General features: G+C 41.1%; 1 protein-coding gene across 1 annotated transcript; it reads left to right on the plus strand.

Annotated features, from left to right (window-relative positions):
* Window positions 1-372: 372 nt before the first annotated feature.
* Window positions 373-24,057, plus strand: LOC123972835 (rho-associated protein kinase 1-like). Its single transcript, XM_046052539.1, has 27 exons — window positions 373-1,211; window positions 10,093-10,174; window positions 12,903-13,003; window positions 13,141-13,278; window positions 13,481-13,656; window positions 14,692-14,776; window positions 14,906-15,050; window positions 15,213-15,351; window positions 15,600-15,691; window positions 16,658-16,817; window positions 17,156-17,231; window positions 17,365-17,453; window positions 17,846-17,894; window positions 18,170-18,305; window positions 18,931-19,022; window positions 19,151-19,397; window positions 19,901-20,007; window positions 20,130-20,280; window positions 21,102-21,262; window positions 21,385-21,569; window positions 22,096-22,165; window positions 22,257-22,360; window positions 22,574-22,739; window positions 22,869-22,962; window positions 23,058-23,146; window positions 23,244-23,435; window positions 23,530-24,057. Exons 1-27 carry the CDS (start codon window positions 1,119-1,121, stop codon window positions 23,719-23,721), a joined length of 3,411 nt encoding a protein of 1,136 aa, XP_045908495.1. The 5' UTR covers window positions 373-1,118; the 3' UTR covers window positions 23,722-24,057.
* The last annotated feature ends 820 nt before the right edge of the window (window positions 24,058-24,877 follow it).

Raw genomic sequence — 24,877 nt, forward strand, 5'->3', positions numbered from 1 at the left:
GATTACTCAATTGTAAGCGATTTGATAATAATCCAGAAACAAGTACACCTGCAGTCCTTGTGGACAGTTTTCATTGCTGAATAGAATAGAATAGAACCGAATAGAGCAGAATATTATGGTACAGAACCAAAAGCAGCTGTCAGTAACCCATGTGGATAATTTCAGTAACTGAATAAAACAGAACAGAAATAGAATAGAAATGAACATTTAAACTTTTTGACAGCAAAACAATACATATAGGTAGCTTTTCAGTAGCATCCTTTACATTTCATCCAGCGGAAACAGCAACATGTTGCCATTATCAGACTGAACGTTTTGAATGCGCCTCGAGAGGGTGCATGCGCAGTACATGACGTTTTGAAGTTGCTTCTCCGGGGTGTTTGAACAGGAAGGCGGACATGTTGGTCAGGCTCAGAAAATCGGGCATCGTCTGCTGTTTTTCTCCGAAAACGAACACACGTCTAAACCCGATTTCTAAGTCTTCGATCTGAGAGATAAGACAGTTTGGACTCGGAACAGACGACGGTCAAAGACAGTGCACAGGATGCGGCGGAAGGACTGCCGTTAAACGTTGTAACGACGCGTTTAAACCTGATCGAAATTTGGAAGAAGCAGAAGTTTTTCCCCCACCACTTCTACTTTTGAGCTGTCAGATTCTATTGTCGTTTTCTGCAAGGGCCTGGCACAGATACGGGAACGGGCCTGGACTAACCTTCCCACGAACTGTGCATTCCAAAAAGACATTACATTTACGTTTTAATTGCCTTTTGTTTGGATGCACCAACGTTTTAAGCCCTTATCCTGGTGTCCTGCGGAGGCTGACTAATCTGTCGCCGCATTTATCTTTGCCACTGAAGTTGTTTGCCACTCATACTGGGAAAACATCTTTCCACTCTGAAAATGTGGCTTTTGTATATTCAATATAAATATAAACTTTTCATCGTCTGTGAAAGCTCGAGGAGAACGATGTATTTTCTTTGAAGTGAGGTGTAAAGTTCACACGAAGAAAGGGACATTTGGCTAGCTAGCTACCGCTGGCTGCTAAAGCTAGCTAGCCAGCCTTCTGCCTCGCCAGTGAGCTGTTTTTGTTCATAACATCGGGGAGTTCAACAGCAAAAATGTCTGCTCAGGAAAGTTTGGAGGCTCGATTTGAAAAAATCGACGCCATGTTGAAGGACCCAAAGTCAGAAGTAAACACGGATTGTCTTCTGGTAAGTTTGTAGCTTGTTAGCTGGCTAGGCAGCTAAGCAAAGAAAGCCAACCATCCGGGGTCAGTCTACTGCTTGGAGCAGAAATTCTTTCCGAGTCCAACAAGTAGCCTCAATTGTCACTTAAGGATTGTACTGCTATTGACGCCGACTGGCCAGTTTGACTGGCACACTTCATCTAACAGTAACCTACGTGCTATCGTACGTTATGTGTATTAAGGATTTTCAAAACGAAAAATCCGCAGTTTGAGCGTCTGGTATCCTACAATCAAATACTGGATAAACTCGCCGCCGAAAACTATTAAGCTAATTGCCAGGAGTAGCATTGATGTTTAACGGCGAAGTTGTCAGATTATTTTATATTAACGTTAGTTAAGCCAGTTCAAACAAATCGTACAATTAATTGTCTAGATTTACTTATCTAAGCTTTATTTGAAGTGAGGCTGCCTGTTGAAACCTGCAGGCCTCCAGCTGCATCAGTACACCTGTTGGCTGGAGTTTGCCCTGGCTGCTTCCTGTCTATGGGCGATAAACTTATGAAATGACACTCCTCACGTCTGAGGAAAGCAGGCTGCTGCTGCCACGTGCTAAACCCCAAAGCAACACCTTCATAGGTTTTTAATACATGCGGCAATCCCAGGAACTGACTCACCATGGAGTGGGTGCCAATGGGATGTTGTTGTGTCAAGTGTTTGTTGATATGAGGAGCCATTCAGTTTGGTTGGCAGTGGCACTCAGTGTTTTCACAAAGATTTGGCTCTTAGTGACTCATGGGAGCGCTCAATGTAGTGGGATGAAACCAAAATTCACATGGCCTACTGGATGGAACATTTTGGCATGAGTTACCAGGGACTCACATTGGCACCTATGTTTTGTGGTTGCAGGTATAACCTAAGTTTTGAGCAAGGAATGGCTGTTCTGGTTCCCAGTATACAGTGGTTTCATTGTCACTCATTCAGGTGTTGGGCACATACAGTCATACTCTGTGATTAATGATGCCTTCATGTTGATTGCGTGATATAGGACGTATTAGCAGACAAACCGACTTATCAAGCAAAAGAACATCATAGAAGCAGCCTGTTTTGGGACGGGGGCTTGTCCTAAAAACCCTACCCACACACGCAACTTGGAGTGTTTGTGTATAGGCTGCTGTAGATAGCTGTCTTTTGAAAAGAAAACATGCTTAGTCTGTATGATCTCCCATCCTGTTGCAGAAAGAGGCAATTAAACTCACCTAAAAGTGCACACAGTCTGCATTTTTAATGGCAAAAAGCTGTGGGGACTGTTCCTGCTGGCAGCCACACACACAAGGGTGTTGTTCCTCTTTTTTCCCCCTTTTCTGCAATCTCGCCTGATCAGTGAATGGAGGCCTTTTGCTGGGACTCTCTCTGCCACCATGCAACTCCACCCACAGCTTAATAAAATTCCATGCTAATCAAATAACCTCTTGTCTTTGACTGGCCTGGTGTTCCCTGTGTGTCCCAAAGCCATTCTGCACGTCTGGAGAGAGTTGAGAGCAGGCAGGGAGCTCTGAGGTAGCTGGGTGTGGGCTCTGCTCTCTACCCATAAACCAAAATTATGTGGACTGAAGACTCATGTTTCTGAACGCCGTGAATCAGGACATTTAACTCATAAAGCAGCCAGCATGCTTGGCTATGAGTAATAGGTTCCATCAGATTGTACAATGCAAGCCTTTTACTGGCCATGTTTCTATACCTGGGTCTTGAGCTGGCATTGCTTTCTGCCTGAAGTATAGCACTGTTGGGATTATACATTTTTCCCATAGAAGCCTGGTCTGTGTTACATGATGGTGACATTTGTCTTGCACCTTACCACTCAGCCCTGGCCTGGCCGATTGAGCAACATATTTGAACCCTGTTGCCCTTATCTTCACCCCCTAAATAAATCCTGCTTGGAGAGAAGAGCGCAGTTATCTGGATGGGCTGCCCCCTCCTCAATCACAGGCTTCTAAGCACCAATCTGAACAGACAGAATTCCTGACATTGTGATGTGAACTGATATTAACGGTCGGAGCATTGCCCATATGTTTTTCTGTCTGCAACAATTAATGTCTTGCATCACATAATTTTATCAAAAGATATATATTAGGATTGGACATCCTCACCTTAGTTGAAATTAAGTGGTAGGATGTGTTCATCATTTGGTAAATTAGAATGGTTAGAACTTGTTTTGCACAGGCCTTTCCTCTATTTCTGACTAAGGCCTCCTCCCGACACAGTCTTTGTTGTTATTTTGACACTTGGCGTGCATTAGTTTCTCTGTGTTTTGATCCCTCCTTCATCTGTTATTTGGACTCTAAATCTGTAATAAGAGTAATTACAGGAAACATCCAGGCGAGTAAACCAGACTCGCCGACATGACTTGATTGACTGTGTGAATGCTGCATGTACATGTTGGGGTGGATGCTCTTATTTCTAAGTCATTAAGCATAGAAATAGCTAAATCAACAACAGTCTACATTGTATAGTTCATGTGGTAGGTCGCTGTGATACAAACAGGCATATTGAGCTTTGTGGTAATTCATATATGCTTTTAAATTTTAACTTATCAAAGCATAGTTATGAGCTAATTTACAGATGAACAGACACCTACTTTACATGAATTAGATAAATAACTTGTCAAAATCATATTTGCAGGTTAACGCCTGCCAGGGTTTGCCACTCAAATTCGATTTTGTACCACAGCAATTTCTGTGTTGACTAATGGAAGGAGGTGCTTATGTCATTGTTAATGATGCTGTGTGGTAAAGAAGCTATGGAATAAAATACACTATAGCAATACCAGCAAAACCAGTGTCTAACAATGCTGGTCATGGAGAGCTTCATACACACAGAAGGACAGTTTTCAGTCAGCTTCTTAAATTGGAGCCTAGAATGACTTGAAGAACTATTTTACTGTCTTGCTTCTTAATTACGTTGAGTAACAGCCAAAGTCAAGACTATTGTTGTGTTGCCTATGTAGAGTTCCTGCCCTTGTTCTGGCGACCTTTGCCTTCAATGGCCAAACCTTACCTGCAAGGTGTTGCCGGCACTGATAATGCAGCAGTTCTGTATTTGGTTCCACACTTAGCGAAAGAGAAGCATAGTTTCGACACAAGGTGATGATGGTCAGTCAAGAGTATGTCCAGTAAGATTTAGTAAAATTGAATTATTCAACCTCCTTTTCTTTAAGCTATTGATTTGAAGCAATGCATGAGATCCATTATCTTTCTTTGAAGCACCATACTAAAGGTTTTTAGTGTTTAAACCTTTTTGCGTACAATTTGCTTGTACATTAGTTGTTTCCATTTAATAAAGCATGCCATAAGATTTTAGGTTGACCTACTGTCCAGTCAGCCATTGTTGTCAGATTATGCCAGTGCAGTTCAATCACTGCTCCTACTTAGTTCTGTCATTGTTCTACATATTTATTCATAATAGCGTGTACAGCATGATGACCTTTAATGCTAAATTAAGGTTTAGCATATGTAGCGTTTATTAATAGACTCCTTTATAATAATTGAGGGCATATGTAATTGTGATATTGCCATTGCCAGGAGACACTAAATAATTGGAAACTCATACTGGGATCTTGGATCTTGACTGTCCTGCCCTTTTTTTTGCAAAATGGTTGCTGCTCACAGATACTTCGTCAAAAAGTCAAAGTGACAACATTTTCATTGTGGTTAATTACCCACTTCAAGTGCGTTTCAATTCCCTGCAAGTTGATTTTCATTTTGTGCAGCCTGTAAGCAACAAAAGCACTTTAATAACCTGTGGTATAAACAGTAATTATATGTGAACTATAACTAATTTGTAGTTAATTGGCTAAAATATGGAAGACTACTATTTTGGCCCTTTTTTATGATAAATTACACATCCTTGAGTTGAAAAACATGTATATGTGTTAACGGTTATAGTCAGCATTTGATCCATCCCTATTGTCAGAAAGGTTCAGGGTTGCCAGTGGCAAACTGCTCTCCTCAGCTATTCAGCTATGGGAACAACAACTGCGTGAGCTATTTGTAGTTCTGCATTCCCTTGACTGACTGATTATGTGCAGGAATGCATCCTAAAATGATCCAGTCTTTTAATAATGGAATGCTCTTACCTTTCATTCACCCATTGAATTTTACAGCCTCCTGCTTTCCTTTGATCTTATTTCTTACAGGCTACAGTCCCAGTTAGTTTGTCCCACTTACAAAGGACTCTGTGGCCCCTGTCCAGTGAAGATGGTCGAGGTGAACTGGGTTGATGTTTAGTAAGATGGTTATTTGCTGGGGTGAGGTCAGAAATCTTGGGCAGCGCAGGCAGAACAGCAGAGCCTTGCTTGAGAATCCAGAGCCCGGTCAGTGGAAACTCGTGAGTGCTCTCCACTGTCGGAATAACTCAATTATATTTTGACATGAAAGCATTTGTGACAGTGATTCTCGCTCACTGGGACCTCATAAGGAAATGGAATGCCCTTGTTTTGCCACCCCTGGGTTCAGTGTCATTGCCGTTTATCCAGTGGAGTTGTTAGATATGCAGTCTTTCTAGGTAAGTGGGATTTCCTGTCAGTAGATGTTATGTACTGCAGCAGGGCACAAAAGGAGTTTGGGCCAAGTGCTTAGTTAAAACAACTTCAGTTACTCTCTTGGTGGTGGATTTACCTCATTGATAAATCCCAAAGCAGAGGGATATATATTCCCTTTAGCTTACTGCCTGTACCTGAAAGTTATATGGTATTTCATGCTTTGAATGGCATCACTGGATTGTATGATCACACATTTGTGTTTATACAGGCAACAGCCTACGATGGAACTGCCTTTTATTTGCATGGCAAACTGAATGGCTGTCTGCGCAATTGCTCACATGTGGAAAGCATATTGTCTCGAAAGAGGTGGCAGAAAAGGAAGTGAGAAGCAGGGCTTGATTCAGGCCAGTCCACATGCCTTGTGCTGGCATGCAGAAAGGGATGATGTGGCTGAGTCTCCCATGGAAATTTTAACTCAGACTTTAATGTCTGGAAAAGAGCTTGTGTGTGTGTGTGTGTGGATTTCTCGCCACTAAAGCTTAAAGAAATAATTGCCATATGTAATGTCAACCACTGGCTTGTTCATTTTGTCTAACTATACATTTTTTAAAAGAGAATTACCACATTTCATTAATAGGGTGATGAGTTGGGTTTTCATATTATTATTTAGTAATCCCAGGTATGTGTCACCCTCTGGCTGAAGCAGCATCAGCAGAAATAGGATAACATGGAGTCCTGCAAGCTCTGGTTTGTTTTCCCACTGATTTGCCACAAAATTAAACCTGTGCAGTTAAATTTCAATGCATGGTTTTGGATTAATATTGGCATATGCTCTTGCCTTGTTGATTGAGAGCTATCCCTACAGCGGATGAGGATGTCTCAGAAGCGGAAGGCTACACACATTCAGACATTCAGAAATTAGACCTTTTTAATCATTGATGCCTTGTTCCTTTTGCTTGCCTGAAAAGCAGACAGACTCCTGAGACCTTGGGTATTTCAGAGCCTCTGGAAGAGCAGTTGGCGTGCTTATCTAGGAACAGTTTCAACTCTGGAAATTACTCTGAATTACTTGCTAAGAAAGAGCTTTGTCGGTTATCCTGGACCATCAGCCTCATATTTGTTAGCGTAGCCTGGAGCTGATTTTGGGCTGAGCCATGTTTGGTGCTACTGGCTGCTCCATCTGGTCCGGTGGTCTGATAGCTAAAGACAGATAGTGACAGATGATGTTTGGTTACTAACCCTCAACCTTGATGGTTACAAACCAGTCAGCAGAGGTTACATATGTTTTATCTTTATATATTGAACTTGATTAACCCTGCCCTGTGTGTGTGTGTGTGTGTGTGTGTGTGTGTGTGTGTGTCCCCGCACGTGTGTGTAGTGTTTTAAAAAAAAAAAAATACATGTGTGTTAAGAAACAGAGGCTGCTTGGTACTGCAGATAAAAATATGGTAATAAGTTAATGGTTTTTATATGATTTTCACATCAGTGTCAGGTCTAAAATATGCTGCAGTAAGCCTACAATTTCTCTAGAGTTTCCGAAAAAATATACTGTATCACTGTATATTGATATCGGCAGAGACGCAGATTCAAACCTGGAACAGTTGTTGCTCGCACACCCAGCGCTATGCACTCACACTGCTTCAAAGTGCTAATATAATATTGCACAGTTTGTTTCTTAAATCCACTTTGTTCTCAGCAATTCAGTTCTTGGTTCATCATCTTCTTCACTCCCTAAACCTTGCTCTTTTGTCACACTGGTGTTTCAGTAGAAGACTCTTAGGCATGGCTGTGTTCCGATTTGTCGTTGTTTTTTCCTTCATTTGTTCTTCTATTGGACTAGCCAGGCCCACATGCGCCAGCCCTCCACTCCCTCCTCCTTTCCGTCATAGTGTAAAGCATGATTGAAAATAAGGCTCACTATGTGACTCTGTACTTGGGATGAATTTTTTCCCTCCCTTCCTTCACTTTTTGTTGAGAACTTGTTTGGCCACATACCTAAAATAGCTCTCTGACGTGTACAGTCCCGTTAAGGAATGTTACTGTGGCTGTCCGGAGTTCTCTGCGGCAGGAAGTTATGCAAACGTGCATTGCTGAGCACAGAGCCTTGTGATTAGGGTCCTGAAGGACTCAGTTCTTCAGCCTTTTTTTTCCAGTGCAGGCTAGATGGATACTATATGGCCAACAAGGCCCCCTTTCTCTCCCACCCTATGGCCTGTCTTGTGTAAATTCTCCTTCCTGAAAGTTTTCTTTAAAGCTGAGCAGATGATAGCTCTCAGTGCAGCCATGTGTGCTGAATACAACCTACCCTCTCATTAATTTCCCACATTATGTCCCTGTGGATGTCTATGTTGCTTTTGTTCTTCCCACCAGCCATTCTTCACCTCCCATTTTTCCTTTCCCCCTCCCATTCTGCCTTTTCCCTGCTTCCACCCATCCCGCAGGGAGCTTGATTGTTTTATGTCTCATAGAAGGGGGGTATGGCCCTGACCTCCACTGCTGAGCAGAAGCAGCAGAGTTACTTAAGAGGATTCCTCGCCTTGTCTGAGCTGCTGATTCACCATGTGTCATCATTGTTTTGCTCAGAGGTGCAAAAACATATGTCACTCTTTAACATAAGATCATTATACAGGAATGTCAAGATTCTTGCATTAAGCGAGTTCAGAGATGATGTATGTCAGCAAGTGATATTACGTTTATTTTATAGTTTATAAACAGATTGGCTCTGACTTTTCTAAGAAAGATCATATAGGGTAGTTGACCAGTGACAAAGTGTCAGAAGATACTCAGTTTCAACATCTGGCTAACACCCGCTAGAGGTATAACATTATGTCATGTTGAAGTGCTTTGTGTGACTGTCTTCTTTCAGGCATTCTGGATTATGGAAGATTAGATTAAATCCCGCCAGTAGCACTTATGCTCCTGTCTAGCCTGAGACAATCAAGCTAGTACTGTTTGTTTTGAGCTCTTTCAAGTATTCCAATATTGTAGCTGTCACATCATAATTTGAAATGGGTATTTATGCACGGTCCTTTTCAATTTTATTTATTGACACCATCATTCTTTACCCTGTTACAGCTAACAGGAACAATGCTTTTCAAATTATCATAATAGGGCTTCTTACTAGGGTCCGAAGCTGTTGAGGTGGGAGCAAATCAAAATGCATCTCCACAAACCTCGTGAAAATGGTCACTCCGATTATTGGTATGGGGTGGGAGTAGGGCTGTGCAATAAAACAATAATGATAATTATCGCAATATAATTTTCCTCAATAACAATATAACAAATGTTCAGTATATCGTCAATAAATGTTTGATTAATTCGTATGAATCGCGAATGAATTAACACTTCTATTATCTTCTATTAAGATTTATTTTGTTGAGGGAAAAGGGACGGAAAAAGGATTTATCAGAATTGTTTTGAATGTTCTACCTCGGATTTGTTAAGTGATCCACTGTTTGGATCTGTAATTAACTATCTGGTTTCTTCAACTTTCACTAAGGAGCGAAAATCAGCCTTTAAACTTAAAAGAAATAACGATTTGACGTTTATCGTTATGGAAATGGTATGAAATGTTTTTATCGTGGTAATATTTTTGTCTGTGTCGGCCAGCCCTAGGCGGAAGCAACAAAGTAAAAATGTGATCTGGAGTAGTCCATATCTGTGAGTAAAATCATTGCTATGTAATTTATCATGGAGCAGCGGCACAGTTTTTGTTCATTTGCTCATGACTGTGGTAATGAGGAAACATCTCAAATACTATGCTGTTTCACATTTTGCAAAGAAGATGTGCAGCTTTGGCTAGCAGCTAAGTCAGGCCCCCAGACACAACAGCGTCTCTCAGAATGCATTTGCTCACGTGAGCAGATGTTCGCTTTCACCTGTAGGACCATCAGTAGCATAACTGACTTTTCTTTTGGCATTTGGCTTTGTTACAGTAACTAATGCTGCATCCTCTTATTGAAAGACCCATAACTTTGAGCTATTCAAACAAAGCAGAAATGCTTTGTAAATATTTTCGGCAAGGGGTTAATAACAATGATGTTCTGAGGTACCATTTATTAAACAACTTTCCTTTGAGTTCCTTCAGTGGATCTGTTATCAATCACTTGATTAAACTGTGACTGTTTACAGTAGCACTGAAATCCGGATATTTGTAATAGGCTAAAACCCTCCTAGACATTATTAATGTAATCCATGCTGGAGTCCCACTGCTAGCTTTATGCAGAAGTCTGTTCAGAGCTGTTCTACAGAGACAGACAGCTTGATGAGACACTGTGTTTGCTTTTTACTTGTTGTCTGTGATGTTTCTGGAGTAGTAGACACTGTAGCTTTGTCTGTCTGCTTAATAACCCTTCTCCTCTCTCCTCAGGATGGCTTGGACGCACTGGTGTATGACCTTGACTTTCCTGCCCTGAGGAAAAACAAGAGCATTGACAACTTTTTGAATAGATGTAAGTAGCTCACATCATGCATTTCACTTATGTCCTCCTTTAACGTTGATTTGTCCATGTCTTTCACTTGAACCACTGGTGTTTGCAGACCCTGTTACAAATGGGTATAAGCCTGGGCTCGGAAAAGAAAGGTGTTTTTGGGTCACCGCCTCCTATGTAGGCTTGGACACAATAGGTGTCTGCTGCTGAGTGTCCCCAACAAAGGGGCTTTCATAAATGGCTGGTGACCCACATGATGCCCATCGTGTTGGCTTCTCGTTTTTACAGTGCCCTCAGACCGGGGAACATCCATAGCTATGTTTAGAGAAAATAAAAAATACCAATCCAAGGCTGATTGTGAGGCTAAATATATCTTTCCTTCAAGTTAGGTTGGGTAACATTTGAAACACTAGTAAGAGGCAGATAGACTTTGAAACTGAAAAAATCCCAACCCCTCCCTTCTGGCCTCCCACCAAAGCCACTCCCCCAAAACAAATTTCATGCCCAATGAGTGCACGGGCAGGTAGGTAGACTATGCAGCTAGGTCAGCCAATCATTTCATTTGTTTAATCCAGTCCTGCAACAGCCACAGATACTGGATTGATTTCATTCTTGTGTCTGAGCATTTGATTGATTGCTGTCGGGATGTAAAGAGAGTTTCAACAAATATAAAATACATTGCCTTCTCTAGCTTTAACAGATCTAGTATATTCCTGTTCTTGGCATTTTATCAGAAATATTGCATATTATTGAGTATTTAACAGAGCTTGTTCTCCTAAAGCCATAAATGTCTGAGGCAGAGTTATATCTTGGGGATGAACGTCTTTAATTTCCTGAATTACATATTGACAAATGTGTAATTTAACTGATACCTATAGCTAAACTAAATAACATAAACTGTTATGTAGCCTTAACTTTTTATTTTTCTTGGCTTCTTAAAGAATTCTACACAATCTATAGAGCTCTGTATTCATGTGCAGTGTTCATCAGGTAGTGACGGCATCCATATGGAAACGCTTGCTGCTCTGTTTGCACTGTCTGCTTAACACTGTGGATTGTTGCCTGTAACCTCCTCTCAATAGGTCCGCAACAGAAGTAAATGTAATTGCTCCATAATTGTATATCGCCTTTCTAGTCTTTGCGACCACTCTAAGCGCTTTTACACTACATTGCATTCACCATTCACACACATTCATACACTGAGCCTAAGCGCTCACACAGAAACTAACATTCATACACATTCATATACTGGTGGAACAGCCACCAGGGGGAATTTGGGGTTCAGTGTCTTGCTCAAGGACACTTCAACATGCAGCCTGTAGCCGGGGATTGAACCAACACTCTTCCAATTAACGGGCAACCCGGGCTCTATCACCTGAGCCAGAGCCGCATTATACTGATGATTTTTTTCAATAATCACATTAAATCTATTAAGATGTAATGACTTCAGTTAAGGTGATCGCTAAATTAGCGAGGGGAAGCGTGCCCTTCATAACACAAGGCTGGGGAGGAAATATAAAAGGCTTAACAGCTTATTTTTGTCCATGTAGTGAATTCTCTTGCAGTCTTTAGGGCTTGTAAAAATTTTTCTATTAGTTTGAAGAAAACTAAAACTCAGTTTTTCATATTTGATAACAACTCCAGCTACTGTAAACCCCAAGGCTAAAACTGCCATTAGACATCTCCTCAATTACTCCTGGTACAGTACTTCTGTGTATAGCAGCCAAGTGTTGGAAATGCATTGATAGATATGGACTAATGGACTAGCTGTCTTGTGAGCCACTGTTCCTCAGCAGCATGCTTTGCCTGAAGGGCTCTTAACTCTGAATTCTCTTCTCCATGCATTGTGCTTTGCACCCCGATCACCCCAGCTGGTTGCTCTACTGTATGTATGCTGGAACCCACTGGAAATAATCCCCCACCCCCCTCCAACACAGTGTATCTCTATAACAGCAACATAAAATCCTATTTGTACCTTGTCTAAACATGGTTTTTATCTCTTGTTAGTCCTCTGGGATTTTTCAAGTAGGGATCATGATCTCGGGAACCGATACTCTTGAGTGGAAATGACTCACTCTTAAATGATCTTATTCTAATAACTCGGGCCTTTGCATTCTATTTTTAGAAAAATTGAACTTGGGTCCCCCCGCACCCTCCTTTTCTGAAGCGTTCCCGTGCCAGTTGTGACCCATGTGATTTTAATATTATTCCCCTAGTTCAGCTATGACCAAATTTGGTTTAACAGGGAATACTCCCCTGAGGGAGCTAGTATTGTTACATCAGGGAGAGGCCAATTCTCAGACTTTGCCTAAACGGCATCTCACAGCTGTGCAGAAGCGCTGTCAGCTTTCTCTACTCTTTTTGCCAACAGGCTGGAGAGTCAACCTGTGATATATGTAGACATTACGTGTCACCTAAATGATCTTATGTATATAATGAGATAGTAGAACCGGGATAGCAGTGAGCTCCTCTTCCGAATAAAGTTCAACCACTAGAAACTGTAATAATAAAACTTAATAACAAAAATTACAAAATAAGATTCCACACTCTGCAAGCTGGCCACATGCACTGTATTAAATTGAAGTCCCTGATGCCACCTATGGCTGTGATCTGCTGTGATGCTTTAGTGCACAAGGCTAAGGAGAAGTCTTCTCCTTAAAGGTTAATGCAGAAACTTAAGCAAACAATAGTTCTCAGTATAGCTTCTGTTTTGTGTTAACATCTTTGCTTGTTTTTGTTTTTTTTCCAGACAAGGAAACCATTAGTAAAATCCGTGATCTACGCATGAAAGCGGTAGACTATGAGGTGGTTAAAGTTATTGGAAGGGGGGCATTTGGAGAGGTGCAACTGGTAAGAATGTCATTATGTGTTTCTTGTGTTGTGAAAGACACTTGTCTGTAAGTCTCCCCCCCCCCCCCCCCCCCCCAAGCTGCAGTGCTACAACTGACTTAGGCCTAACTGGATTGTCACCTCTTTGCCTTTTCCAGGTAAGACACAAAGCCACAAGCAAGGTATACGCCATGAAGCTGCTGAGCAAGTTTGAGATGATCAAGAGGTCGGACTCTGCTTTCTTTTGGGAGGAGAGGGACATTATGGCCTTTGCCAACAGCTCATGGGTGGTGCAGGTATGATGTGATAGAAAGAAAAGCCTACAAAACCTTACTTAACCTAATGATATTATTAAATGCAGACCACACGCACATAAACACAGCCTTATGTGTGAGTCTCAAATGAATTAGTAAGAGATTAGTTACTTATTTTTCTTTTTTAGTAATTGTTGCAATTATTTATTATTATTTATTATTTCTTCTATTTTCTATCCTGCAGCTCTTTTTTGCATTCCAAGATGACCGCTACCTCTACATGGTGATGGAATACATGCCCGGTGGCGACTTGGTAAACTTGATGAGCAACTATGACGTCCCAGAGAAGTGGGCCCGCTTTTACACAGCTGAGGTGGTGCTGGCTCTAGATGGAATCCACGCCATGGGCTTCATTCACAGGTAACAATAAAATGTCTACTTCTCCCTCCTCCTTTTGGTTTGTTTGTTGGTTTGGTTTTCAAATTGGCTGCAGTCAAACATATTGATTTATTTGTAATGGTAAACGGTGTTTCTTACCTCTGCGAGTCGTTAAGGTTTTATACTCTGTTTGGAAGTGCTGCTGAAACCTCACCCAGAGGAGTAAAGTCATTTATTTTTTTTATGGTTCTTGACAACTGTGAGGTATGCAGTAGGATCTAGAAGATGTGGGGGCAACCTATGATCTAATTAGGGCTTTGTAATAAGCAGGCACTTAAGTAGTAGAAGTACTGTTTTTAGCAGAAATGCTAGTTACTTGCTTTTGGCTCCATTTACTTGAACACCAAACAAACCACACTTTATGTCATATCATCTTTCTTCCCCAGAATAAAGTCTAGCTTCACGCTCTATATCACAACCCAGTAATAGGTTTTTAAATGAGTTGTAGTTGCTGTCATTGTTGTCTCATTTCTGTTGTGTTCTGTTGTAGTAATATCTCAGAGTTGTAGGGTAATTAATCTCTCTGCACTGGACCTGTGCCACATTTAGATGAGATATAACTTTTATACACAACAGCCCTGAAATAGTTTTTTCCTTTTTATAAAATGGTTATAAATGTATTATTATTGTATATTATATTACTCTGCACACTAAGCTCTGTGCACAGCAATGGTGGAAAATTCACAGTGTGACAGTGGTATTAAATTGTTCTCCACTGTTTTCCCATTAGCTAGCTGGAAGTTGCAGTGAACGGAAATTTCAAGAAAACATAAATTCTGCTCTCTCAGCTCCCAGCCTCCTTCATACCTCATTGCATCTGACCTATCGCTGTGGTACCAGACAGTTCTGAATTAGAGAGCTATTTTTCCAAGTTCCTACATCAAGCAGCTCTAACCTTTTAACAGTTCACATACGCAAGTGCAAACTGCTTCACTTTTCTTGTTATATGCTTTAGTTTGATGTACTGTTTGTGTGTCGCATATGTGTTTTGATATCACTTTATTTTTGCCTTCTCAGGGACGTGAAGCCTGATAACATGTTGCTAGACAAAGCAGGCCACTTAAAACTGGCAGACTTTGGGACCTGCATGAAAATGAATAAGGTATCATATCCAGTTTTTCTTTAGGAAAGTCTATGAAAAACACTCTAGACTTTTGACAGAAAATTCTTTTGACAGATAAGTTATAAGTATTGAAAGTGAGATGATTTTCCAAATGTCTTTCCTCTTCAGGATGGTATGGTACGATGCGACACAGCGGTGGGAACTCCAGATTACATTTCGCCTGAGGTACTGAAATCCCAAGGAGGAGATGGCTATTATGGCAGAGAGTGTGACTGGTGGTCAGTGGGAGTATTCCTGTACGAAATGCTAGTTGGTGAGTTTTTGGCAAAGGGCTGGCTTAAAATGCTTATAAGTAAAATGAAATTTACCTGGATCATTTTTATTATTTCAAAGTATAAATAAAAAAAAAAAATGTTTTTATTGTTCTTACAGTGAACATATCAGTAACCCATGGTTTGTCTTGCGTTGTGCACAGGTGACACTCCTTTCTACGCGGACTCCCTGGTGGGGACCTACAGCAAAATTATGAACCACAAGAATGCCCTGACCTTCCCTGACGACAGTGAAATCTACAATGACGCCAAGAATCTCATCTGTGCTTTCCTAACTGACAGGTTAGATAGTGTCAGACTAAGCTCTGGATTTTGAAGAGGGTTCCTATCCTTGATAAAACCCTTTCCCCGTTGAGTCATTGGTTGTTTTCCAGCTTAGAGGACTCTCAAGTGGAAAGAATCTTGATTGAATTTTCCAACATAATAACACAGAAGATGTGCCTCACTGCTTTGAGATATTTTAAGAATCTGCATCCAAATGTTGAAATGATCATTGATCAAACCAAGCATGTCCTCCCTGGCCCCCACAGGGAAGTTCGACTTGGCCGTAATGGTGTAGATGAGATCAAGAGGCACCCTTTCTTCAAGAATGACCAGTGGACATGGGAGAATATCAGAGAGAGTAAGACAATTTCCTCCGTTGACTGTTCACTGTTATTGCAGTTGAGTAGCCAGCGATCGTGTTTTCCATTTGACCTACTACAGACAGTTGCAGGAAATTCTTGCAGACGAGCCATTCATTCAGTATCCTTTCCAAGGCTAAACGTGATTCCTGCTCAGAGTAATAATTGGCAGCACAGCGTTTTTGAGGCAGGGAAGCAGTCCATCGCCAATGTTAATGCACCGGGATTGACACTGGAGCGGAGAGAGAGATTAGAGATGTAGGCCTAAATCCAGGAGCTATAGAAAGTTCTTTAGTGGCTTTATATTGAATACTTTAGTAGGCTGAGGTCAGCACTTTGGTGTTTGCCACCCCTGTCGTTCCACTGATTGACAAGCTCTGCTAGCTGGCTGGTTTTGCCTTGTTTTAAAGAGGGTTTGAAAAGAGATTTGTGATCCAGAAAAACTTTGTCTAGAGGAAACAGAAACATGTGTTTCTGCCTCTTATGTGGAAGGTAATCCACCACAGAATACAGTTCTGACAGAAAAAAGAAAATATTACAATATTTATTATGTATAAGAATAGAAGCAGAAGAAGAAGATAAGTAAGTCAAAGATATGTTTTTGCGATGTGGAAATGCTCGACCTGTCCATTTCAAATTTATTTATATATATATATATATAAATGTAAAATTAATGATGAATGAGCGTGAGTTTTGACTAAACAGATCTGAATTTACATTATAGGCCTATTTTGCTGTGTTTACTTATCAGTATCAGAGAACATTATGAACATAGATGGTTAGTCTCTATACTCAATGACTTGCCTTTCATTTCGGGAGTGTGTTTTGAAACCTGTGTTTTAAATTCTGCTTGCATCATGGACTGTGCCTTCAACACTTAGTAACTCATTATAGGTAATGATTATTTGTTACATATATTTATCTTGTATCATCATGAGTCTTACACCTTTTTGTGCTCTGTGTAGCGGCTGCCCCAGTAGTGCCTGAACTGAGCAGCGACATTGATACTAGTAACTTTGATGATATCGAGGAGGATCGGGGGGAGGAGGAGACCTTCCCCATACCAAAGGCCTTTGTGGGCAACCAGCTGCCCTTCGTAGGCTTCACTTACTACAGCAATCAGCAGTAAGTCTGCAGGACCGGGCTCCATGCCGTGTTCATAATCAACGTGCAGAATTGTTGGTTTGATTCCTCGTAACGCTAAATTGTCTACATTATTGCACATATCTGCAAATGTAGGACTTTTGCAGTGATGTATCTATGACGTGATGCACTGTTTAAAGTTTCACGTCTTAAAATGACTTGTGACAATAGCAATCCATAGAGCGCATGGTAGAATTCTATTTGTGATAATAGACTTATTTCTTCTGTGAAGAAATGGTGATAGTTGTTAGTTTTCACTTTGAGCAGAGGTTGTAATGGAAGTGTTGAATCAATAATAAAAACACGTGTCCCGTTTGCAGCCTTTTGCGCAGGTCCACCAGCACCACGAAGGCCAGTGACAAACGTAGCAGCTCCACAAAAGAAGACAAGAGTCATGTGAGTAGACGGCTGCATTTTTTTAAAAGAAGAAAGTCTTGTAGAATATCTGCCAATGTTCCATCTCCTCTCATGACGTACTTCTTCTGTGTGTATGGAGATCTAAGATTGTTCATTGTATGTTTCTGTTTAGCTGGAGAACCTGCAAAAAAGGATCTACCAGCTGGAGGAGCAGCTCCACAGTGAGATGCAGCTGAAGGATGAGTTGGAGCAGAAATGCAGGTATGGAACAGGATGTTTATGCATACAATAAACGGTTGCTAAGCTGCTTATGCAGTCAAAGTACAGACATGATGCTAATTCTTTGGTGTCATCGACAGGCCGCGAAACAGACACCAGCATTACAGAGGGAGTTTTAGTGAGAATCTGTACATATTTACTTCTAAAAAATGTAAATGTTTTCTTTCCAGTTAAATTGTGATATTTCTAAATGCAAACCGGCCCATAGTTAATATGACAGACACAGTGCCACTGCCCACTGGCTACATGTGCATTCTTGATTGTTTATAAGTTTATCAGACTTTTGTACACAGTAATGTACATGGGATTTTTATTTAACTGGTTATTATCAGAGGCAATGAAGTAAAGTGTTTTTTTTCGAATTCTGTTCCCAGGACATCAAACACCAAGATTGAAAAGATCATGAAAGAACTGGATGAAGAGGTTATATGCTGACACTTCTGTTCTTATGGACAAATTAGAAATTCATGATGTTTGCTGCTTTGCAATTATGATTTAATTTAAATATTTGCAATGGTATAATTGCAATTATACCAATAAAAAGAATCCTAATCTGCATCTACAGCTTTTGTTTAGGTAATACATTCAAAAAGTGATAAATTCAAATGATGGAGTTGAATCAATGACTGTTTAAAATGTAGATGAAGGATTGGTTTCTTCCTGCCGCATCACAGCTACTCTGTTGTTCCTTGCCACAGGTGAACCTGAGGAGGAGCGCAGAGACCAGCATGTCTGTGCTGGAGAAGGACAAGATCATGCTGCAGCACAGATTCACAGAGTACCAAAGAAAAGCTGACCAGGAGGCAGAGAAGAGGCGCAATTTGGAGAACGAGGGTAAAGATAATGAGGGTCTGCTAGCGTATGATTCAGATACGTTGCAATTGTAGTATAATTACAGAGTGAAGCAGGGAGTCAGTATTTGAACATAGGTTTGATGCATGTTAATGCTCTCATCCTCTCAGTGTCATTTGATCTGGTTAAGACATATGCCCCAATTGGATTACCTTGTATCCTGCTGTGACCATCATCATGCTCACTGCTAAATACAGACCTGGTTAACTGTTAAACCATGCACGTCTCTCTTGACTTTTCCCGTTGATTTGCAACAGGAGACCGACAAACAGGAAGCTGTTAGAATTGAGGATATTCTGTGCATGTATTGAAAACATGATTTTAATTAGGAAATTGTGGATGGCATTTCATTTGGGGTTGAAATCAAGCCCACAGGAAGTGCGCAGGGCTTTGAAGCCAATTTCACATAGTGGACAAACAGTGGAATTACAACTTCCTGGTTGATCGCATCATGCTTCATGGGCCATTGAGCAGCTTTCATAGGAATGAACGGAGCCTGGCCTCCAATGCTGTGTCTATCCCCTTTATCCAGCCATGATTGAAATAAGAACTTTGAAGATTGAAGCCCTCTCTAATTTAGTTCCCTTCTCTTTTTTTTTTCTTCTAGTGTCAACTTTAAAAGAGCAGCTTGAAGATATGAGGAAGATCAGCCAGAACTCTCAGGCCTCAAATGACAAGATTGTCCAGCTACAAAAGCAGGTATACAGTGTATACACACACACACGCGCAGGCGCGCACACACACACACACACACACAATCTGGACAAGTGGAGGACAATGCGTTAAACGTTATTTTCCCTTCTGGTCCCCTCTGTTTTGATTGACAGCTGGAAGAGGCCAATGACCTCCTGCGAGCCGAGTCAGACACCGCGGCAAGACTGAGGAAGAGCCACACAGAGATGGCCAAGTCAGTGAGCCAGTTGGAGAGCTTGAACCGTGAGCTACAAGAGAGAAGCCGCGCAGCAGACGGGGAGAAGGCCCAGCTGGAGAAGGAACTCCTGCTTCTTCAGAGCACCCTGGACTCAGAGAGGAGGAACTACAGCCAGGACTCCGAGGAGATCAGGGAGCTCGGAGGTGACCCGCTGTCACACAAATGATGACACTGACAAATGCAAATCCAACAGCAAAATCCCTAACACCATGACCAAATCACAGTTTACAGTGTTAATATTTTTTTTTATCTGGTTTGTAATGCATCAGTGAAGAATTTGCTTTAGAGGGAAGAATTTGAATAAAGTGTGGTTCCAAATAACCTATATATATATATATATATATATATATATATATATATATATATATATATATAACCAATAACTCAGACACCAGTCAGTCTGATTTACCAGTCAGACAGTTATCTTTTAATTGGATCAAGCTTATGAAAGTCATATAATAAGTGGTGATGGAGGGACATGGAAGTCCTTTTCTGAAAGTCAGACTGTATGAGGTGGGGTTTTTAATGTGGTACAAGATAGTTGATCATTTTTAAAGTCTATCTAAATGGCTGTAATAAAGAGGGTTTTGAAATCATATCATTAACACAGCAATGGTGACTATTTGTGTTTATCGTCCCTTCTCAGCGAGGATGGCAGGCCTGCAAGAGGACAACAAAAGCTTGAAGCTCAGCCTCTCCAAAGTGGAAGCTGAACGCAAACAGGCCCAGGAGAGGAGCAATAACCTGGAGAAGGTGAACACAAGAAGTAGTAGTGTTTTAAGAATGGCTGTTCTTTTGAGTATTTCTAATTAGATAATAGGACAGTGTTCAGCTTGCTTCACATTGTTTGTCTGGTCATTACTCCCTCCCCGCAGGAGAAGAACAATCTGGAGATAGACCTGAACTACAAACTGAAGACCTTGCAGCAGCGTCTGGAGCAGGAACAGACTGAGCACAGGGTGACGCGGGCCCAGCTTACTGACAAATATGAGTCTATTGAAGAAGCCAAGTCAGCTGCCATGAATGGTATGCCAGTACAATGTCAGAGCATGCCCTTCTCTACCATTTTTCGCTCTGCTTTTTCTATTTGGTTACTTTGTTTTTCTAGAATCCTTCTTGAACTTAATTTGTCTGTCCCCCTCTACCTTTATTTTATTCAACTTCTTTCTGAAACCACCTTCCTTCCTCTTCCCGTCTCGTCTTTCTTGTCTACCATCAGATCAGACTCACCTGCAGGGGATGTTTGGGTGGGAGGAATTCAAGGAGTGTTTAGCCAGTCAGCATGTCAGGACATCGCCTCATTGCGTATTAAAGCTGGACTCTAAAGCAGTTTTTTTCAGACTCCAGCCTCTTCTTGGCAAGTTTCTTCCATGACAAAGTTCATCACTACAGCAATAATTAAGGCTCATCATCATTTCGTTGATCAAAAATTCTTTTTGGAAAATGTTTAAAGGCATTTTTTTCATCTGAATTTTATGCCCCCATGCATTCACACGTTGAGTTTCCAGTTGTAAGAAAACCCTGTTCACTGATTTTAAAGAAATAGAAAATGGAAGAGAAAAATGATGGCTGCTGATAAAATTATTTTTGTGTTGATCCAGATTCTGTCACATATGTTCAACTCATACTTATACAAATCATCACAACACATAGTATTTGCATTGTTTCTGTTCCTTCGTATCGGTATTGAATAAAGGAAGGGGAAAACTGGCACATATCGGACAGATGGATTGTTCAGGGTGCCAGCACACTGAAATGATCATGCAAGGTTTTCAATTTGCTTGATTGTCTGTCATATGGCAATAAAACAAGGAATTGACTATCTTTCTGTCATTGTGCTACTCCAGCTGTTCAGCAGAAGATGTCTGAGGAGAATGGGGCGAGGATGCGAGCGGAGAGCCGGGTAGTGGAAGTTGAGAAGCAGTGCTCAATGTTGGAGTTCGACCTCAAGCAGTCTGTGCAAAAGATGGAGCAGCTGATGAAGCAAAAGGAAAGGCTGGAAGATGAGGTAAGAAATCCCTCTCCGTTTTGCTGGGCAGTCCTTTTTAATGTTCAGCTGGATCAAAGAAACCATTGCGTTTGTGTGCCTTATATGTGACATCTCACCTCTCGAATGACTTCCTTCCCCAGGTGAAGAATCTGCGGATACAGGTAGAACAGGAGTCAAGCAAGCGCGTGCTGGCTCAGAACGAGCTGAAGAGCCGCACGCAGGAGGTGGACCGTCTGCGGTGTTCAGAGAAGCAGGTCAAACAGGAGATTAACACAGCACTAGAGAGTAAACGATCGCTGGAGTTCCAGCTGGCACAGCTGACCAAGTGAGTGGCCTTCCTGCATGAGAATTAAAAAATCTGCTGTGCCTTCTTATTTTTTTTTTTCTCATGTTGCTTATGTTGTGTGTCCACTAGTAACATGAGACGTTGTCTGCATGTAATGTGCATAATAAATATTATACACAAATAAATGATAAATAGAATAAACACTTAAACAGGAACATTTGAGGTTACTTACGCCATTTTTAATTCGTTAATATTAGTGTGGAACTAACTGGCCAGGAGTGTGTTATTAGTGCACCGGCCAGTAATGCTCTTTGGAAGTCAAGGCGTAAATTGCCCTACAATTGCCTGCTATTTTCAAATAAGTGCTGCTATTCCAGCTTAGAGGGTGACTGGGCCAAAGCTGTAAACCTAATCCTTTGATGTAAACACCGAGTCCAGCTCCATCCACCCCATTGCTAATCCTTTGGCTTGTGCCACAGCCAGTGCTGCTGGATGTGGTGCTAATAACATTTTACTACAGAGGCTGGCTCTGTTTGCCTAATGTATTTTGTTGATGTGTTAACAGACAATACAGAGGCAACGAGGGACAGATGAGGGAACTTCAGGACCAGCTTGAGGCCGAACAGTATTTTTCTGTAAGTATATTTCTCAGTTTCCCCAATGTATCTGTCCTCTGTCATTTAGTTCAAAAGCCACTGGCTAAGCTATATGTCTGTCCTCCCTCAGACACTTTACAAAACTCAGGTCAAGGAACTAAAGGAGGAGATTGAGGAAAAGAACCGGCAGGTACAAGACGCCCATAAAAAGGTGCAGGAGTTGTGCAGTGAAAGGTAAGAGACGAAATTCTATTCACAGAATGCCTTTACAACCATCACTTTATTGATTTAACCACCCAAATATAACATTTTTATCAACTAATGGTTTCTATGTTCTTTTGTTTTGTTAAGTTTTTATTGTGGTCTGGTGATTTTAAATAGCAAAACAACTATAAAGCTGAAGAGACAAGGTTATAAACTTACTAAATTTGTTGTATCCTGGAAAAGGGACTCCCTCTCTGCCCAGCTGGATCTGACCGTGACCAAGGCCGAGTCAGAGCAGCTTGCCCGGGCACTTCAGGAGGAAGAGTACTTTGAGCTCAGCCAAGAGAACAAGAAGGCAGCAACTAGACATAAGCAGGAGGTCGGGGAAAAGGAGGCTACTATTGCACGGGTGAGCAAAACCTAAATTGTCTCCTCAACACCTGTGTATTATCTTGTACATTTAGTAAGATGCACCTTTATTTATTGTGTCAAGTGTGAGTATAAAAATATAATATATATAATATTGACATTTCTGCAGCTTGAGGAATCCAATAAAACTCTGACCAAAGATGTGGAGAACCTCAGCAAAGAGAAGGCCGAGTTAAATGAGAAGCTTCGTACTCTGGACGGAGGTACGGTCCCTTTTCTTTGATCTTGTATGCCTTTTTGCTATATTATATTTACGTTGTTTTATGTAGTGTATTGTTGTGTCTCTTTTTCTTGACAGTGTATGCAGCTGAGAAGGAGGATCTTACAAATACAATCAAGGCCACCTATGAGAAGGTCCTCAACACAGAGCGCACACTGAAGACTCAGGTAAATATGCACCTGTTTAGTCAGAGGGTAACACCAATATGCAAGTGGAGCATGGTAGCTGATGCTTTCCAACTATTTACCTTCTTAAATTCATCAGGCGGTAAACAAGCTGGCAGAGATTATGAACCGCAAAGACATGAAGCTGGACCAGAAGAAGAAGGGCAGTACTGCCGACCTGCGGAAGAAGGAGAAGGAGAACCGCAAGCTTCAGCTGGAGCTTAACCAGGAGAAGGAGAAGTTCAACCACATGGCCATCAAGTATCAGAAGGAGTTGAGCGAAATGCAGGCAGTAAGTTTAAAAGAAGTCTCAGGATACTAGATTCCAGTAATATTGAAAATGTTCCTTGTTTTTAACCCAGACCTCATTGCATTTCAACCAACAGCAACTGGCAGAGGAATGCACATATCGCAATGAGCTGCAAATGCAGCTGGACAGCAAGGAGAGCGACATCGAGCAGCTTCGGGAGAAGCTGAACGACCTGCAACAGCGCATGGATAACTCTAGTGTCACCAGCTTGCAGACCGATGAGACAGACAGCAACATCGCAGGTAGGGTCACCACAGGGCCTAACTAGACATTGCTGCTGCTACTTTTACTATGCATGAGAAACTCAAGACCCAGATGCAGGATTCCTCTGTGACTATGAAGTCTGGAAAAGAGCTTCTAAGTAGTCTGAGAATTGCGTAGAAAGAGAGGAGTTCAAAACAACAGCAAAAATGGTTTTAGGGGTCTTAAAAACGTTGCTGTTGGTGTACTGTTTTGAGATATCTTGCACCTTGTGGATGCAAAAAGGAACCCGTGAGCCATATTTGCATCTTGTGGCCATTAGAAAGAAAGATGTGTTTGATTGATAATGTGTGCAGCCACTATTCACACATTTGAATGCCATAATTTACCCTCATCTCATTTTGTTTTCTTATAGTAACATGTTATATGTTAAGATTTCTACAAATCTTAACCCACTGTAACTAAACACTACCTTACAGGAAGGTGACATTTTCTAATATCTTACTAACAGAAAGTTGTAGAGTTGCAATTGTTTGGCAGATGCTACCTTTTGGTACTTTTACTTTACTTTCTTCTGTCCTTGTTAAAATTAGTCTGTTACTTTTTGTGTGGAGTGTTCAGTCTTATGCTTTTAGGTTGGTTAAATTAACGTTTCAGTGTTAGCCACCGTGTGTATATTTTAGACTAAATAGCAGGTGTTCTTTTTAACAGACTGCTCAACAGGTGCCTGTGGTCTTGGGTTCAGTACATTAAGGGACCGAATGTTGAGGCAGTGTCTCAGTTTGTGTTTTTGAAGTCATGCTGCCATACTTACTGCTGTGCAATGATTAACAGTTGTTCAACATTCATGTTGTAAACTCCTCTAACACATTATTTACAAATATGTCTTGTTCTAGGTTTTTTTTTTTTTGTAAATGCTGGTGTCTGTGGTTAAATCATTCTCTTTTTATTTCCCTCATGTCCAGCTGGTTCTCCTTGCTCTTATCTTTATAACTTCTATTCCTTTCCCTCTGTGAGTAACTGAGTGGACGTGCCCCTCTTGCCTGGCCTGTGCTGTAGCTGTTGTGTGTTTGTGATTTTTTTTTTTTTTTTTTTTTTTTTTTTTTTTGGGCCCCTGATATTTCTTAAGTATACTTTAGACAGAGGTGAGAAAGCCATCTCTGTTGGGGGGAATTCAACAACACTTTTGAAAGAAGCCTAATGGAGTGGAGAGAAAAATATCA

Source organism: Micropterus dolomieu, linkage group LG06 (genome assembly GCF_021292245.1).
Source record: "Micropterus dolomieu isolate WLL.071019.BEF.003 ecotype Adirondacks linkage group LG06, ASM2129224v1, whole genome shotgun sequence".
NCBI classification, from domain to species: domain Eukaryota; kingdom Metazoa; phylum Chordata; class Actinopteri; order Centrarchiformes; family Centrarchidae; genus Micropterus; species Micropterus dolomieu.